This window comes from Colossoma macropomum, unplaced genomic scaffold (assembly GCF_904425465.1).
Source record: "Colossoma macropomum unplaced genomic scaffold, Colossoma_macropomum, whole genome shotgun sequence".
Taxonomy (NCBI): Eukaryota; Metazoa; Chordata; class Actinopteri; order Characiformes; family Serrasalmidae; genus Colossoma; species Colossoma macropomum.
The window spans coordinates 28741997-28757365 of record NW_023494788.1 but is presented as its reverse complement, the minus strand read 5'-3'; the positions used below and the strand labels follow the sequence as shown (position 1 = coordinate 28757365).

Here is a 15369-nt window from a genome sequence, read left to right as displayed (position 1 = left end):
TGATGGGAGATTGAAAAAATAAAACACATTCAAATCTGAACAGAACCACATATTTTATTATTTCCAAACAAATAAACTCTTGTCCAGTCCAAAAAAAAGAAAGGGGAAAAATAAATAAAATAATTAAAAAAAAAAAAAAATCTAGGACTGTTCCCTCCTGACCAGGATACTTGAAGACTTGTTTTCCTTGTGTCCTGATAGGTTCTATCATTTGTATTCACAGGGAGGACACCACTGTACAATCAATTCATACTTGCAAGCACTTACTGCACATGTGCTTTCACATCAATAACTAATCATCACCCAAAAAGACAAACCAGAATCCTTGTGCCCCACCCTTAACAAGTTTATTTAAATCTCTTCTCTGGAGCAAAGATTGACACCCTCCTCAGTACACGCAGGATCATTCAGAATCAGTGGAGGATTCAGCAATCTCAATAGAAAGAGTACAATGAATGAAAATTCTTTGGGCTTTACTGACATGGCTGACTGACACCAGACACATTAACAGTCAGCTGTTTTTTTTTTCCCACTTGACACCAGAGAGGACCAGTTCTACACTAAATGAGTTAGTTATGCTCCTGGTTTACTTCTTCTCCCTACAAGTTGCTGTATGCATCTCTTGATTTATATATTTATATAAATATGTGTGTATATATATATTTATATTACTTTTTACAATTTTTCATCTATACACTCAGACAAGTTCCACAAGATATCACAAATAGACAGGCCCTAGTTTAGGGAAGTCGATTCCCAACTGACTAGAAAATGTGTTGTGATAGGCAGCTGAAGATTTTTGTCTATAGAGAAATACCCACATTACGGCACATTTGTATGGAAATTAATCTCAGAATAATTCAAAGTTTACTTACCTGACATTTGTGATTTATAAAACATTGTCCCAGTTGTTTCACACATGCATGAAGCACAAGTGAGGGGGATATTTACATTTTACAGCTATCACACCCTTTGAAACAGTCTGTAAGCAGTTTATAAATGGCTCTGTTCCCTTCGATTATTCCCTGAACTCTGGTTTTGACACAGGTATGACAGCTGGTTTAGTGGAGATGTCTGGCAGGTGCGCACACCTGCTCAGAAAATGCCTGCAGAAACAGGAGCTGGGGTGTAGAGGGCACAGCAATTTCACTTCCGGTGGGCAAGAAAATGCTGGTCTGGTTCTTGTACCTCCACGATTCTTAAACTTTCATCGTCTTCAGAGTGAAAAGGGGAAAAATGTCATCTTGGAGGTTTTGGGGGACCACAGTAATCCTGTATGAGTGAGTCAGCACAGTCTCTCCTTACACATCGTACAGAGCCTCAACAGTGGTAAAGCTCAGCACTGCAGGTGGGCCTTTCCTCTTCTGAATCAGAACGTGCACAGGAGGGTCACCACAGGTACAGTGCTCACAACGTATGTCAAAACGGAGAGGAAATCTTGCAAATACCTACGTATTTATGTTAGCTTGTCTAGGTGCTCAGTGAAGAATATTTTCATCTCTTTTGCGTGAATATTCTATTGACGGGAACCATTTTCCCATCGCCATGTGATTACTTCCATGGATTATATCCAAACATCAGATTCCTGAGCTTACCAAGCTCACTCCTGGCACAAGGTTCAACACAGCAGAGTAACGTCAGCCCAAAATAGAAAATAAAAAAAAGTATTTAAAACAATTACAAATGACAGGATTTAATCAAAACATCTTTGAGTTCTGGGGAAATTAGGCCTATTCAGGCTCTACCGACTCTTTAATATTGAGAAGAACATCCAATACAATTATTGTCTTGATTCTACCCGTTTTAAGGCTGCCTGGTCAAGCAGCTTACAGGACAGTACCATGTTGCCGTTCAGTCTGAAGAGAAGAGTCTTGGAAGGCAGAGAAAGTGCAAATGGGCTGTCTGCTGCTCAACAACTTCAGGGGAGCCTTGGCTGCCAAAATCAGAATTCAGAAATCAGTCACTTAAGACAAAAGTAATGAGGAAAAAAGGATTTCAAAGAGGTAAGACACTTAAGTCTATTGCACTCACAAGTTAGGCCTCCAATAAGTAGAAACTCAAAGAACACTAAACCGTTTGAGTCTTCCATTAAGCACTGATCAGTTGAGTAATTTGTAGCGTCCCCCCAAAATGACTGAAATTCCACAGAATTTTTATTAATCATAAGGCAGTTTGGTGTTCTGCAGAGAGCCCAGTTACACCCCTCTACCTTCATCTTTAATACAGAGCAGCTAAAAACCACAAGAAAGAGAGAACACAAAAACAAGTAAATGAACTCTAACAGCCCTCCAAGTAGACAATTCTAGTGAAGTGTAAAATGTGTACCGTAGTATTTAATATTACGTAGTAAAATCGCTCCATAGGATTTTTATTTACCATGTGATTTCAGTAATATAAATGTATAGATTCATACCCATTTTCCATTTGTTCTGCCTTTAATGGCGTCTCTACCAACTGTGCCACGCCAACTGGCAGCAGCAGCCAACTGTCATGTGACTACTGAAGATCACCAGTTTCTAAGTTTCTCCACTAAATTTCTATAAACATGATCAATAACCCCATAAACAGTACCTTCAACAGGTTTAAACTGTGTTTAGTCCTTGTAGAAAACATTTGTCTTTACTCAGCATCTTCCATTTCTTTATAATGTAACAAGGAACATATACAGGGTTCCAGCATTTCAGTCTCCATGTCCAAGGAACTTCTTAAAATCACAGGCCCCACTCTTTTAGCTTGAGGCATTCCCCTCCCAAGTCCATCCAAACACACAAAGGATTCATTCATTTTCCCTTTTTGTTTTACATGACAAAAAATTCATTTGGAACTGCATTTCCAGTCTTGAATGGATTTGCTGAGAAACTCATGCAGGGGTGTGCACAGTCACAGTAATGGTGATAAGACTTCTTTTCATTTGAGAGTAACATAATGATGACACTAAAACTTGATATGAAACATATCAGTAAAAAGGGAAGGAGAGGACTCAGGATGGAGCAGGGCTGGGGTTGGGATAGGACTCCGCACATGTGCAGAGGAGTGGAGGCTGCAAGCTCAGAGTTTTTCTGAGGACGGGATCCAGATGTAAGGGCCTGACTGCTCCTCAATGATCAGTTTGATTTTATTGTAGATCTCTTCTAGTGAGTCACCCTGGACTATGGCTGTGAAGAGAGGAAATACAAGCAGGTTATGTATTTTTGTAAAATATCTGAAACGAGTTATAGCTTGTGGGTGTGTAGGCCAAGAGTTTCCACAAGGCTTACATTTCCAGGTTTCAGCATACAGCACATTGTATCTACACTCATTATCCATATTACCAGCTACACTTACCATACAGGTGCACTCTGTAGTTCTACAATTACAGACTGTAGTCCATCTGTTTCTCTGCATACTTTATTAGCCCCCTTTTACCCTGTTCTTCAATTGCTGGGATCCCCACAGAGCAGGTATTATTTGGGTGGTGGATCATTCTCAGCACTACAATGACACTGACGTGGTGGTGGCGTGTTAGTGTGTTGCGCTGGTAGGAGTGGATCAGACACAGCAGTGCTGCTGGAGTTTTTAAACACTGTGTCCACTCACTGTCCACTCTATTAGACACTATTACCCTGTTGGTCCACCTTGTAGATGTAAAATCGGAGACGACAGCTCATCTGTTGCTGCACAGTGTTGGTCCTTCATCAGTGGTCAAGGGACGCTGTTGGCTGGATATTTTTGGTTGGTGAACTATTCTTAGTCCAGCAGTGACACTGAGGTGTTTAAAAACTCCAGCAGCACTGCTGTGTCTGATCCACTCATACCAGCACCAGGGTAAAAGGGGGCTAACAAAGTATGCAGAAAACCAGGTGGACTTCTGTAATTATTAAAAAAAATGGAGAACTGTAGATACAAGAAGGTGTTCCTAATATAGTGCTCAGTGCACACACACACACACACACACTCACACACACACACACACACACACTCACACACACACTCACACACACACTCACACACACACTCACACACACACACACACACACACACGCTACATGAACAAAAGTACTGAGTATTGGGACACCTACACATTACACCAACAGGACCTAATCCATAAGAATTAATATGCAGTTGGTCTCCCTTTGCAGCTGTAACAGCTTCTACTGTTCTGGGATGCTTTCTACAAGATTCTGGAGTGTGTGTGTGTGGGTATTTTTGCCCATTCATCCAGAAGGAGTATTTGTGAGGTCAGACACCGATGTTGGACGAGAGGGCCTGGCTCGCAATCTCTGTTCTAGTTCATCCCAAAGGTATTTGATGGGGTTGAGGTCAGGGCTCTGTGTGGGCCAATCACGTTCTTCCACACCAAACCCTTATGGACCTTGCTTTGTGCACTGGGGAACAGCCATGCTCGAACAGAAATAGGCCTTCCCCAAACTGTTCCCACAAAGTTGGAAGCACACAATTGTCCAAAATGTCTCGGTATGCTGAAGAACTAAGATTTCCCTTCACTGAAACTGAATGGCGTAAGCCATCCCCTGACAAACAACCCCATAGCATTATCTGTCCTCCACCTAACTTTACAGTTGGCACAATGCAGTCAGACAGGTAACGTTCTCCAGACTGCCAGATAGAACGACCCATCCTTCCACAAATGTTTGTAAAGACAGACTACATGGCTAGGTGCTTAATTTTATATACCTGTGGCAATGGGACTGAATGAAACACCTTAATTCAATGATTAAGAGGTGTGTTCCAATACTTTTGTCCATACAGTGTGTGTGTGTGTGTGTGTGGTGTAAATATAAACGTAAATAAATATATATAAAAATGAAAGTTACCTGTGAAATACTCCCCAAATTCCTGTTCAAGTTTCATTGCCTTATCAAAGACTTTATTGGCTTGCTCATATGTCTGCCTCTTATTCATTTCCCTGTAAAACAAAAGAAACAGAGGGACATAAATTAGATTTAAGAAATTTTTGGGGCGATGGGGACTAGAAAGTTTTACGCTTCTTTAGAGACAGGATGAGAGACATGCGCTGTTCATCAGCTGTGGAAGTAAAGTTATGTGATGTCATCGATATTATATCCATTACTATCAAAAATGTCTAGCAACTGGAAATGAAACATCCTTGAATGCTGCAGAACAAAATGACCTGGCCATCATTCCATCTCCCCAACATAGAGGATGCAGGCTTGAGTAAGGAATACAATTTTTGTTCTTAGGATGTGACAGATGAGTATTTATTATGGTAATATTTTTTATTTTATAAACTGGTAGAGCCAAGGTATACAATATTTCCAAGTGCGCTCCAGGGATGGGTGAAACTTTAAGAAAGAATAGTGTTAAATGGCTGTTAGTCAAATGTGCACATAGCGACGGCGTATACATATATTTTCCAAAAGCTGTTCCTTAATTGCTGTTGTGATTAAGGTGGAGAGCACCGTCTAACACATCGGTGCAAGATCTCCCACTGATGTTTAACTGGGTTGAGATCTGGCGACTGCGAAGGCCATAGCATATGATTTACATAATTTTCACTCTCATCAAACCATTTGGTGACCTTTCTGGCATCCTCACCACCATATTCAGTACAAAAAGTTTGCGAAGGAACATCTAAATAAGCCTGATGCATTTTGGATAGTGTTGGGCAGATCCACATTTTTTCAGTTCTGATCTGATTCCAATACACAACTACAGATTCCGATACAGATTCCAATACAAGAGCTCTTTTTACTTTAATGTTATTATTATTGTTGGTATTATTTTTACATTTGTATTTAAGGTGTTTAATATTTTCAGCGTATGGAGGCTGCAATTAAACTGCTGATGTGTGACTCCCTGCACTTTTTCAACTGACGCACCGCACTCTCTAGTGCATGTTTCAGAGTTTACCCGGTGTACAGTGGTGAGGTCCAAGTATCAGCTGTGAAGCTCATGGCTTTAACATCTAGCTAACTGTGCTGCTAACTGGGATGACACTTGATTGTACAGTTCATGTATAGCAGTCTCTGAAATGTATTTCCTGGATGGGAGGTTCTGGGCTCTTAAGTGCTCCAACAAGCTGCGAAATCCGACACTGTCCTCTGCAGATAGTGGTTGGCCATAGAGTATAATGAAGTTGAGCTACTTCTCTGTAATTCCATTAGCCTTTGGATTGTGTGCTACAAAGCATCAGCGAGAGTCGCTGCCTGGTAGCGTCTTCCTGTCTGTTAGCTAGCATGAATTCCTGGTACTCTTTCACGTGAAACCTCTGCAGGTGCTTGATTAAACTGGTTGTATTGTACGACACAGCCGTTCTTCCACCCGTCGGCACGCTGGTTAACACACACTGCAAGTAGCGGTCTTGTTTTTTGCCGTTTCCAGACTAAAATATCTCCAAACAAATGACATTTTAGTCAAACAAACAGCTAATGTTATTTGCTCACTCAGTTACAGACTGAAGTTGCTGTGGGTTCATGGCAAGACGTGGAATTGAATCTGGATTGGTGACGTGTCTCATGTTACATTATGTTATTTTGCAGCGGGTTCATGGTCCAGTGCAAGCTGCAGACTGGAACCCGGATCGAGAGTGGATCAGCCCTATCTGTCCGATATTCAATGAGTGAATTACATCAATATCGGACCCAATACTGATATATTTCTAATGCTCTAATTGTGGAAACACGTCCTGTGCAGTGATTAAGTTAAAACAAAAGTTTTTGGCCATGATGCACTCTGTAATACTACAATTACAGACTGTAGTCCATCTGTTTCTCTGCATACTTCATTAGCCCCCTTTTACCCTGTTCTTCAATTAAGCCATATGTTTGGAGAGAAAAGGGTGTAGAATTTTATGAAAAGAACACCTCTCCAAATGTTAAGCACAGGGTGGATTGATCATGCTCTGGGCTCAAGTTGAAGCCAGTGACACGACGAACATTTCTCAGGTAGAAGGATGAATTAATTAAATTAAATACAAGCAAATTCTGGAAGCAAACATCACATCGTCTGTAAAAAAGCTGAAAAGGAAAAGAGCATAACTTCAGCAAAAGGATAATGATCCTAAATACGCCTCAAAATCCAGACTACCTCAGGAGGCACAAGCTGAAGGTTTTGCCATGGCCTGCACAGTCTCCTGACCTAAACATCATCAAAAATATGTGGATGGACCTCAAAAGAGCAGTGCATGCAAGACGGTCCAAGACTCACACAGACCAAGAAGCCTTTTGCAAGAATGTGTGAAAAACCCCTGAATAAGAACTGAAAGACTCTTAGCTGGTTACAAAAAGCTGTGATTAAATAATGACCATGCAGAATGCCTAAACGTTTGTTTTCTTTTTCTATTTCAGAACTAGAAAAGATGGCAATAAAAAAGCAATCTTGCTTAAAATACTAAAGAAATGTGTCATCTTTACGCCTTTTGGAAATCAGGTAATTTTTTCTCACTTAGCTGTTCAGAGTAACAGAAATTTTGACTGTGGTGCCCAAACTTTTGCATGCCACTGTACTTGTACATATATGCACAAACACACATGAATTTTCTGCCAGTTCAAAACTACTTACATTAGGGCTTCAATGGATTTTGGCTTGATGAAAATGGAAATCGGATAGAGTTGTGCTTGTTGAAGTCGCTTTATGGCGTTCCCAGACACATCCAGGATGCAGTGCTTCCCCTATAATACAAAGACAGAAATGCACAATTTTTTCCACTCTCACTACATACAACACATCTCTTTGCCTGTTGCTGTTAAAGTCATGTATTTAAAAGAAGTTGTTAAAAATCCCTCAAATTTTTGCATCAACATGTACAAGCTCTTACGAACCCTCTCAGCCACTGCCCGAACAGACAGAATGCTGGTCCCGTACAGATTCTCATTGAACTGCCCCGCTTCAATAAACTTGTTGTCCTGAATATCTTTTTCCATCTGCTCTCTTGAGGTCACAAAGTGGTAATCTTGTCCATCCATTTCATTTTCTCGCCGTGGACGAGTTGTATCTGGGAGAGGCAAAGGTTTTACCTCATAAGTTCATTTCTAACTGAGCCCAAAAAAAATAAAAGGGCAAAAGCTGGACACGTTCAGTATACTTACGTGGGACACAAGATCCAAACTTGTGAGGAAACTCTGAAATCAAGTCATCATTTACCCTATCCTTCATTGGACCCAAGATGATAACAGGCCTTGTGTAGTGGACTGTCAGAAAAGGAGCAATAAAAAAATTATCAAAATGAATTAAACAGCTGTTTTCTATTGTGAAAAAAGATAGGACACAGATCTTGCATTTATAATTGAACACTTACTCTCTTGTCGAGTCACTGGCTCATAGGATAGAATTGTATCCTCTTGCCCTTCTGTAAGATAAAAAAGAGCAGTCAAAATACACAAAGTACTAAAATATGTTTCTCTTCACTTTTTAAATAAACAACACTTTCGCTCTCCATCATGCATGCTGAACAGCCAGTGGGTCCCCATTTCCGTCAGACAGCTAGCACTAAAGCTAAAGGTTAGCTTTCTGAAAGGTTTATTCCATCTGTACATGAGCATGCGTGTTTATTTCAAGACAGCCTACTATAAATAATTCTTTCAATCTACAAATGTGTTTTTTTTTCTTTTCCTGAAAACAGTTTGGAAACTGTTTTTTGTAAATAGCAAGTCTTTACTTTTCACAATTCAGGCTGTTTCATAGAGGAGGTTTTGTAATATTTTATGTACATTTTGATGGGTTTTAGGGCAGTGTTCTGATTCCTACTTCCAGTGTTCTTTCTTTCTTGAAAGCTAAATTTTATCTGCAGTGCTATGTGCCAAAATAGGGTTAGGAGAAACACACCTACATCACAGGGTTTGCTGGGCCTGAGAGTTTGAAAAATTGCCTTCAAGGAACTTAAAATACTTACAATTGTAAAGAATTAAGGCAATCATTCAAAGTTAGAAAGATTTAACCCCCAAGGTGTCTGAAGTGTGCTTTTTTGTGCTGGACCTATAAGTCCACTGTAGCTAAAAGCAATAGAAATTTATACATAGTCGGTACTGTGCAGACTGCATGCCTACATCCTCACACTCCTGCCTCAAACCATGTTGAGTTGATCTCAAATAGATTTATCTCAATTAGACCTGCCTATGTGGTTTCTGGTACTACATATAGCTATGATAAAGATTCAATAAGTCTTGGTTGAACAGTTGCATTTGGGCTACAGGAAGATTGTGTAAATGTGATTTTTTGCTGAACTGCTTGTTTGAGCCAAAACAAAACGACTTGATTCAAATGCCTTTAAAAACATTCATGCAACATATCACAGCATTTGAAATGGTAGGTTTAAGTTAAACAATGTGGTACTGAACACTGAATGTTAGCTTTCTGCATTACACTAATGTGAAAGATTTACATGCAATCAATATGAACAATTTTAATCCGGTTATTTAAGGAGAAAACACAACCACTGCTTTAAATCACTTACTTGAGCTGCTCTCACTGTCACTGGTATTTGATGTCAAGCACTCTGCAGAAATTAAAGAAAGGTTAAAAAATATCATGATGCTAACATTTGTAAAAGTCAAAATAACAAAACAAAAAAAACAAAAACAAAATCTGTCTCACCATTATGCTAAGAACAGGAAATAAAACACATGGAGAAAGGGAAAGAAGTCTTACGCACACACAGTCACTACTTCCTTTATAGGGAAGTGATAGGAGGTGGCAGTAATAGGAAATTAAGTATTTCCTCCTACAAAGTCCCGGGTGACCTCCACTCCCTGGTCAGGGCTTCCTATGGCCTTGTTGTGTTGGCTAAACCAGATACTGATACTGCCATACAGGCCAAAGTAAACACTCTGGTATTTAGTTCCTAACAGGAATCAAATGGCACACGCACTGCATCCCTATTGGTGGGAATAGATGGTTTAACAATGACAATTCAGAGGTATGTGATGCTAATCAAGGGCAATTTTGTTTTGCTTAATGTAGTAAATGTAAATGTTTCACTCTAAGAAATGGCCTCAAAGTACTTCACAGATCTAATCTTTATCTTTAGCAATTAACACTTGGCATCTGGACAATTAACACTTGACATGTGGAGTGTAGAAAATTGTTCTTGCTAGCCTAGCCAAGAATACTATATGTAACAGACATATGTAACAATGTAACAGACTTGGGTGGAAGTCTAGGGGTGGCTAGGTGACTTTCAGAATAAACTACATGGCAGGTTTTCAACAAAAACAAAGATGTTTTGCTGCATAAAACCATTCAAAGCATATCTTGGCTGAATGCCTTTTGCTGCACCAGTCATGAATTAAATGATGCTTTAAGAGGATCAATACAGTTGAATCAGCTGTAATTCTAATCTATGCATCGATACAATGAATGAAACAATAGGTCCCCACTGGAAACAATGACTGCAGGCTGTGCTGGGAGTTTGTAAACACCAACAGCAGCCAAGTCTGTCTGATAATCATTGAGGATGGAGGTATAGAAGAGAGCAAAAAAGGGAGAAAGACATTTGTGTGTGTGGCACAGCTATTGCCAGTCAGTTAGCTAATTCTGAGCTCAAGGGGCAGCTGCTTGACAAGTATAACCACACACTTACTCAAACTCTTTGATCCATAAAAGTCATCGCTTAACCCTGGGAAGTCCTGAGTGTCCCGACAGGTGAGAGCAGAAACAAAGAAGAGAAGAAGAGAGCAGACAGGAAGAAGAAAAGATGTTAGTGAGAAGTTGAGAGAAGAGGTGCAGTGCTCTCTGGGTATCGAGGGAGACTAACACAAACCAGCTGTGCTTTGTTCTTTCTACACATTGTAATGCAAAAGTTAAATTAACAGGGCTAACAAAAATGGAGTCAAAAGAATAACCGTGCAAGCCATGGCTTTAGGCACTAAAGTGAAACGCTTAATAGCACAGTTTTTACCGGCAAATACCTAGGACTAAGTTAAGCACAGCATTTGAGTATTAGTGTGTCTCTACGCCAGTGAGCAGCAGACACCTGAGGTCCCCCTAAGAACACAGAGAGGCCAGAGAGTACTCTGACTGTCTATGTTGTCTCTACGGGGGGGCTTAAAGGGATGACGAGAGGCATCAAGAGCCAACCACACACCGTCCCTGGAGTGAGTGACAGTGAGAGGAGGATGAAGCATGAAGGACAGCGTTAAAGCCCTTACCCCCCACTCACATGCTTATACTCACGTTCAGATTCCACCAACTCCTGCACAATATTCTCCTTGCTCTTGTAAAAGGGGAACTTGCGTGAAAGGTTGAAGCTTTTTTTGCGCTTTACTTTGACTGGCTGCTGGGAGATGACCAGATGAAGGGAGTGGAAATGAAAGATGAAACAAACAGAACAGAACAGAATGGATTTCAATGTGGCGGACAGCACAATCACACAAAATACAACCATGCAAAATACAACATTTGACGGAAATAACATATAACAGGGACAATGAATACCAACAAGTGAAAAATATTCAAATAGTGTAATTGTAAAGAGTGAAAAAGAAACATGATTTACTCTGATAATAAATAGGGGTATAACAATACATTATGACATTGTCATATCGCAAAGTAAAACTGAGACTATGTGCATTGCGGAGACTGGACATTCTGTTAATTATGCAATCTAATGCAACCACATTCTTTGAACCCCTAAGTTTGAAGATGATCAACACCAATCAACACCTCACTCCAGCACTCCTACTGCCTGCCAGCTCTAGTGTTGTTAGCAAGTTGTGTAGCTACATGATTATACTCACCATTTTTGTTCATTTGAATTTTGTTCAAAATATTACGAGAATACGGAATCTTGAACCCAGTATTGTGAATCGACTTGATATGAGGACTGAGTATTGTTTCACCCCTAATTATAAATGTCTGTTACATCACTGTTACTTGAACTGTGAATGCAACAAAAAAGAGGGGAGTGGTAGTAGTAATCCTTATATACTGGATGTACTGTGCAATTCCCAAAGAGGCAAAGCACGTAAGGACAACACAAATCCTGTAAGGCACAACAAGAAATGTTCAGACCTCTCACCATCACTGAGGTATGATGATGGCACTACACTACATGACTAAGTCTATGAATGACTACCTTTGTGTGTCTGTAGATCTGAGATCTCCACACACCCAGCGAGAAATGAGAGGTCTCTGTAATAGGAGCCTCCTATTCTCTCACAAGAGGGAGAAGGCTCCTATCCCCACACTCAGGGGGGAAGTGGGTCAACTACCACATGGCCCCTGCTGGATGGCAGGAGGGAAAGGGGTTGGGGAGGGAGATGCTATTCAACCACACTCACCCTGTTGGACTCAATCATGCCTGTCCTAGCATGGAACTTGACTGTTTTTAACCGGGCTCGCTCTTTCTTTTCCACCCTATAGAGCAGCAAGTAAGTAAATAAACAAACAAATAATCTAGTGATCTTTTCAACAAAAATTCATGCTGTTTCTCAGTTACTTTTATTAGCAGTCAGACAATGACAGTTTACGTGCCTACAATACCTGCATTACACATTTGAACATTTCAGAAAATTTTATTTTAGAAAAATAGTATGAAACTTGTTGCTCTATTAAAAGGTATTTGATTTTTATATCAAAATTTCTTTTCAGATAATAAACATAAATGGCAACAAGCTAATAAGCAGCAACTGCTGCTATTTTTTCCACTTGTTTCTGGAGCATTTTGGGAAAGGCTTGGTTTTGTGTTTACTGTGTGTACACGTATGTTGTGTACACAGGGGTACATATTCCATGGAGTCAGTGGCTGTGAAAGATGAATCATAAATAAGAAATTCAGCTGTGAACTTGGAAGTAAGAGGTCAGGTGTTTGTTAGTGCCCCTTTAATGGAATCTTTGCTTCTTAGTTTTGTGTTGAGCTGTGTCCCATCATGAGTGATCGATAGTCCAATACCTTTTCTTGCTGGGAATGACTCCAATTTGCTCACTCTCTCCGTGGGGCGTGACCAGCCGTGCCTGCCACCACTCGTCATCCGAGGCATTGATGACATGCAGGATGTCACCATAAGAGAAGCTCAGGCCCTGGCTGGGCAGGCAGCTGTCTCTGGTACGGTCATAGTCAAATAGAGCTCTGTACATATAAAAACAAATAAACAACAGGCACAGTATTTTAGCATTCAAGTACAACGCTAAAGCTATTTCTATTTCCTATAAATCAACTGATCAGGAGGGAGGAATGAAGAAATACACCACATTGCACATCAGTTTCCTTGTGATCGGCGAATTTTTTCAGGTGGTAGGTGATATTTAGACCAAAAGACACAGTCATGCATTGTATCCAGTGCAAAACCTCTGTCACCCTGTCAGACAGGTAGAAGGTAAAAGAAAGGAGGACCTGCTCCACTGGTTTTCCTCTTCTTCTACAACCTACTCTCTCAGGACATGCTGTGTAATATGAATTGCTGACTAAATGGACAGTAATGTCATACGGCAGGGGTACTTAACCTTCTTTCATGGCAGAACCCACATGTAGAGGTAGAGTTTACCCAGTTACCCACCAAATATTCTTTAAAGTGAAACAAGACGCACACACCAAAGAAGCGCTAAGAATGAAGCATGCATAGGTCTACAATGGTAGGATTGTAGGTTCTAAAAATAGTAAAACAATAAGATTTTTGTTCTGTATTTAGAGGTAATCCATTCAAGTCTAACCACATACACAAATTTAATTAATATTTAGTTGGACATTGTCTCATTTAAATTTGCTTTCATCCAGCTAGTTTAAAAAGACAGCCAGTGTTGTACTTTGATCACCACTGATTCAATAGGCTAAAGCAAGCTTGTTTTAGATGTGGCATGGCAGCGTAAAGGGTTGTATTTAGTGTATTTTGTGAATTTTTCTAATGGCAGGTAGTTGCTGTTAAGAACAGACTCAAAGCTGTGAGTGTGGCAACCGCACATCCCTACAGTTGTTGTTCAAATGACATTCGATAACTGCACAGCCAGTAAAAAGCCACGCTGATAACACAGGAGCGTTTTGCAAGCATCAGCAGTGCTGTGCAAAGCAGAAGCAACATGGTTACCACTTCAGGTCTAAGATGTACTTTATTTAGCTCTGCTTATAAAGAAGAAAAAAATGTATATATCTGCATTGATGCAGCTTCCTTGCTTCACTGCGACCCACGAATAGGTTGCGACTCACAGTTTGAAAACTACCATCACATAAAGCACTGTTCATTCTGACTTGTCAGTCCAGTTGAACAGTTAATGGGTAAACTACTGCACACATAGCTCTTCAAAAAAAGACACCACACACACACACATACACACACACACACACACACAACAAATATCTGGGGTCTGTCTCACAAAACAGGACCAGTTTAGGCTTACTTTAATCTAACCCTGGTTGAATCACTTTTCACTGAGCTACATCATCATGGCAACTTATGCTTCATGCTTAAGCTGCAGGTTAAGTTCAGGATTTTGGAACAATTATGGCCATCCTTTAGATGGAGGTGGACCCCTACAGCCCCTTTCAGTTCACTTTTTTCCCTCTATGATATCTGAGGCATTGATCAATCGAAAAACATTGCTTTTCACTGGAGGAAACAAATATAAATATGAAGCAATTATTACTACAATAAGCACTAACACAGTGGCAGCAGCAACATAAATGCTTTACATATTTATAAGCAAGTGCTTCAAATTCATTTTTTTTTCCTTTTCAACCTGAATTGCTTTGTTAGTGACTGCTGCTTGTTATTCTATCAATTATTCATCAATTTATTATTATATCAACTGTTCCAAACAGTGTCCAATGGAACCAGAAACAAGAGATACATGCTAAACAAGCCTTCCTTTCCACTGTATAAACTGTAATGTCCTGTAACTTGCACATGGATCAGGCAAAAATCTCTTTTGCAACACAAATTTTAAGATAAAAAGACAGTAATAAGTGTTTACATTTTATTCAGATTTAACTGTCAGTTAATTCGTACTAAACATGCAATTACTTCGAATGGTTAATTGTGTAACCATGTCAATTCCTAATGCTCAGGAATGTGAAAAAACTGCTTTTGAGGACTGAAACTCACATGTAGCACTTCCACCATGTCAATCATAAGACAGCATTTCAACCATAGCTCTCAGCTTACTCACAAACACGCAAGAACAAATGCCATTTTAGGCACAGCCCAAGAAGCACATCATGCATTGGGAGTTGAAGTGCTGCATTAGTGCTTTGTTTTAGGCAGTTCAAACTACAACATGAATTTCTGTGATACTCCACTATCAGTAGCTTAATGTTCATGACTAAGCTAAACCTCCTATCTTTCCTTATTCTCATGACTAAAACACCAACAGGTCAGAAGGGGCCTTCAGAAAGCTCAAAAAGAGCATATTTACTCTTGTGGTATAAAGCAAGGCCTGACCGACACACTGGCTGGAGAATAGTTTCAGCTGATACTGAGGTCCCAC

General features: G+C 40.0%; 1 protein-coding gene across 6 annotated transcripts in view; it reads right to left on the bottom strand.

The window, feature by feature from the left end:
- Window positions 1–34: 34 nt before the first annotated feature.
- The window catches only part of dlg3 (discs, large homolog 3 (Drosophila)), a 77781-nt gene continuing 62446 nt past the window's right edge, over window positions 35–15369 (bottom strand). For 2 of the 6 annotated variants that reach the window (XM_036569066.1, XM_036569061.1), the window contains 10 exons: window positions 12845–13021; window positions 12234–12309; window positions 11128–11227; window positions 9410–9451; window positions 8255–8305; window positions 8046–8147; window positions 7779–7951; window positions 7519–7628; window positions 4812–4903; window positions 35–3155 (listed from right to left, as the gene is read on the bottom strand). In XM_036569066.1, coding sequence (XP_036424959.1) covers window positions 3049–3155; window positions 4812–4903; window positions 7519–7628; window positions 7779–7951; window positions 8046–8147; window positions 8255–8305; window positions 9410–9451; window positions 11128–11227; window positions 12234–12309; window positions 12845–13021 — 1030 coding nt within the window. In that variant the 3' untranslated portion in view covers window positions 35–3048. Of the gene's footprint in view, window positions 3156–4811; window positions 4904–7518; window positions 7629–7778; window positions 7952–8045; window positions 8148–8254; window positions 8306–9409; window positions 9452–10534; window positions 10581–11127; window positions 11231–12233; window positions 12310–12844; window positions 13022–15369 lie in introns of all 6 variants that reach the window. The other 4 variants (XM_036569060.1, XM_036569062.1, XM_036569064.1 and 1 more) reach the window with 2 other exon arrangements.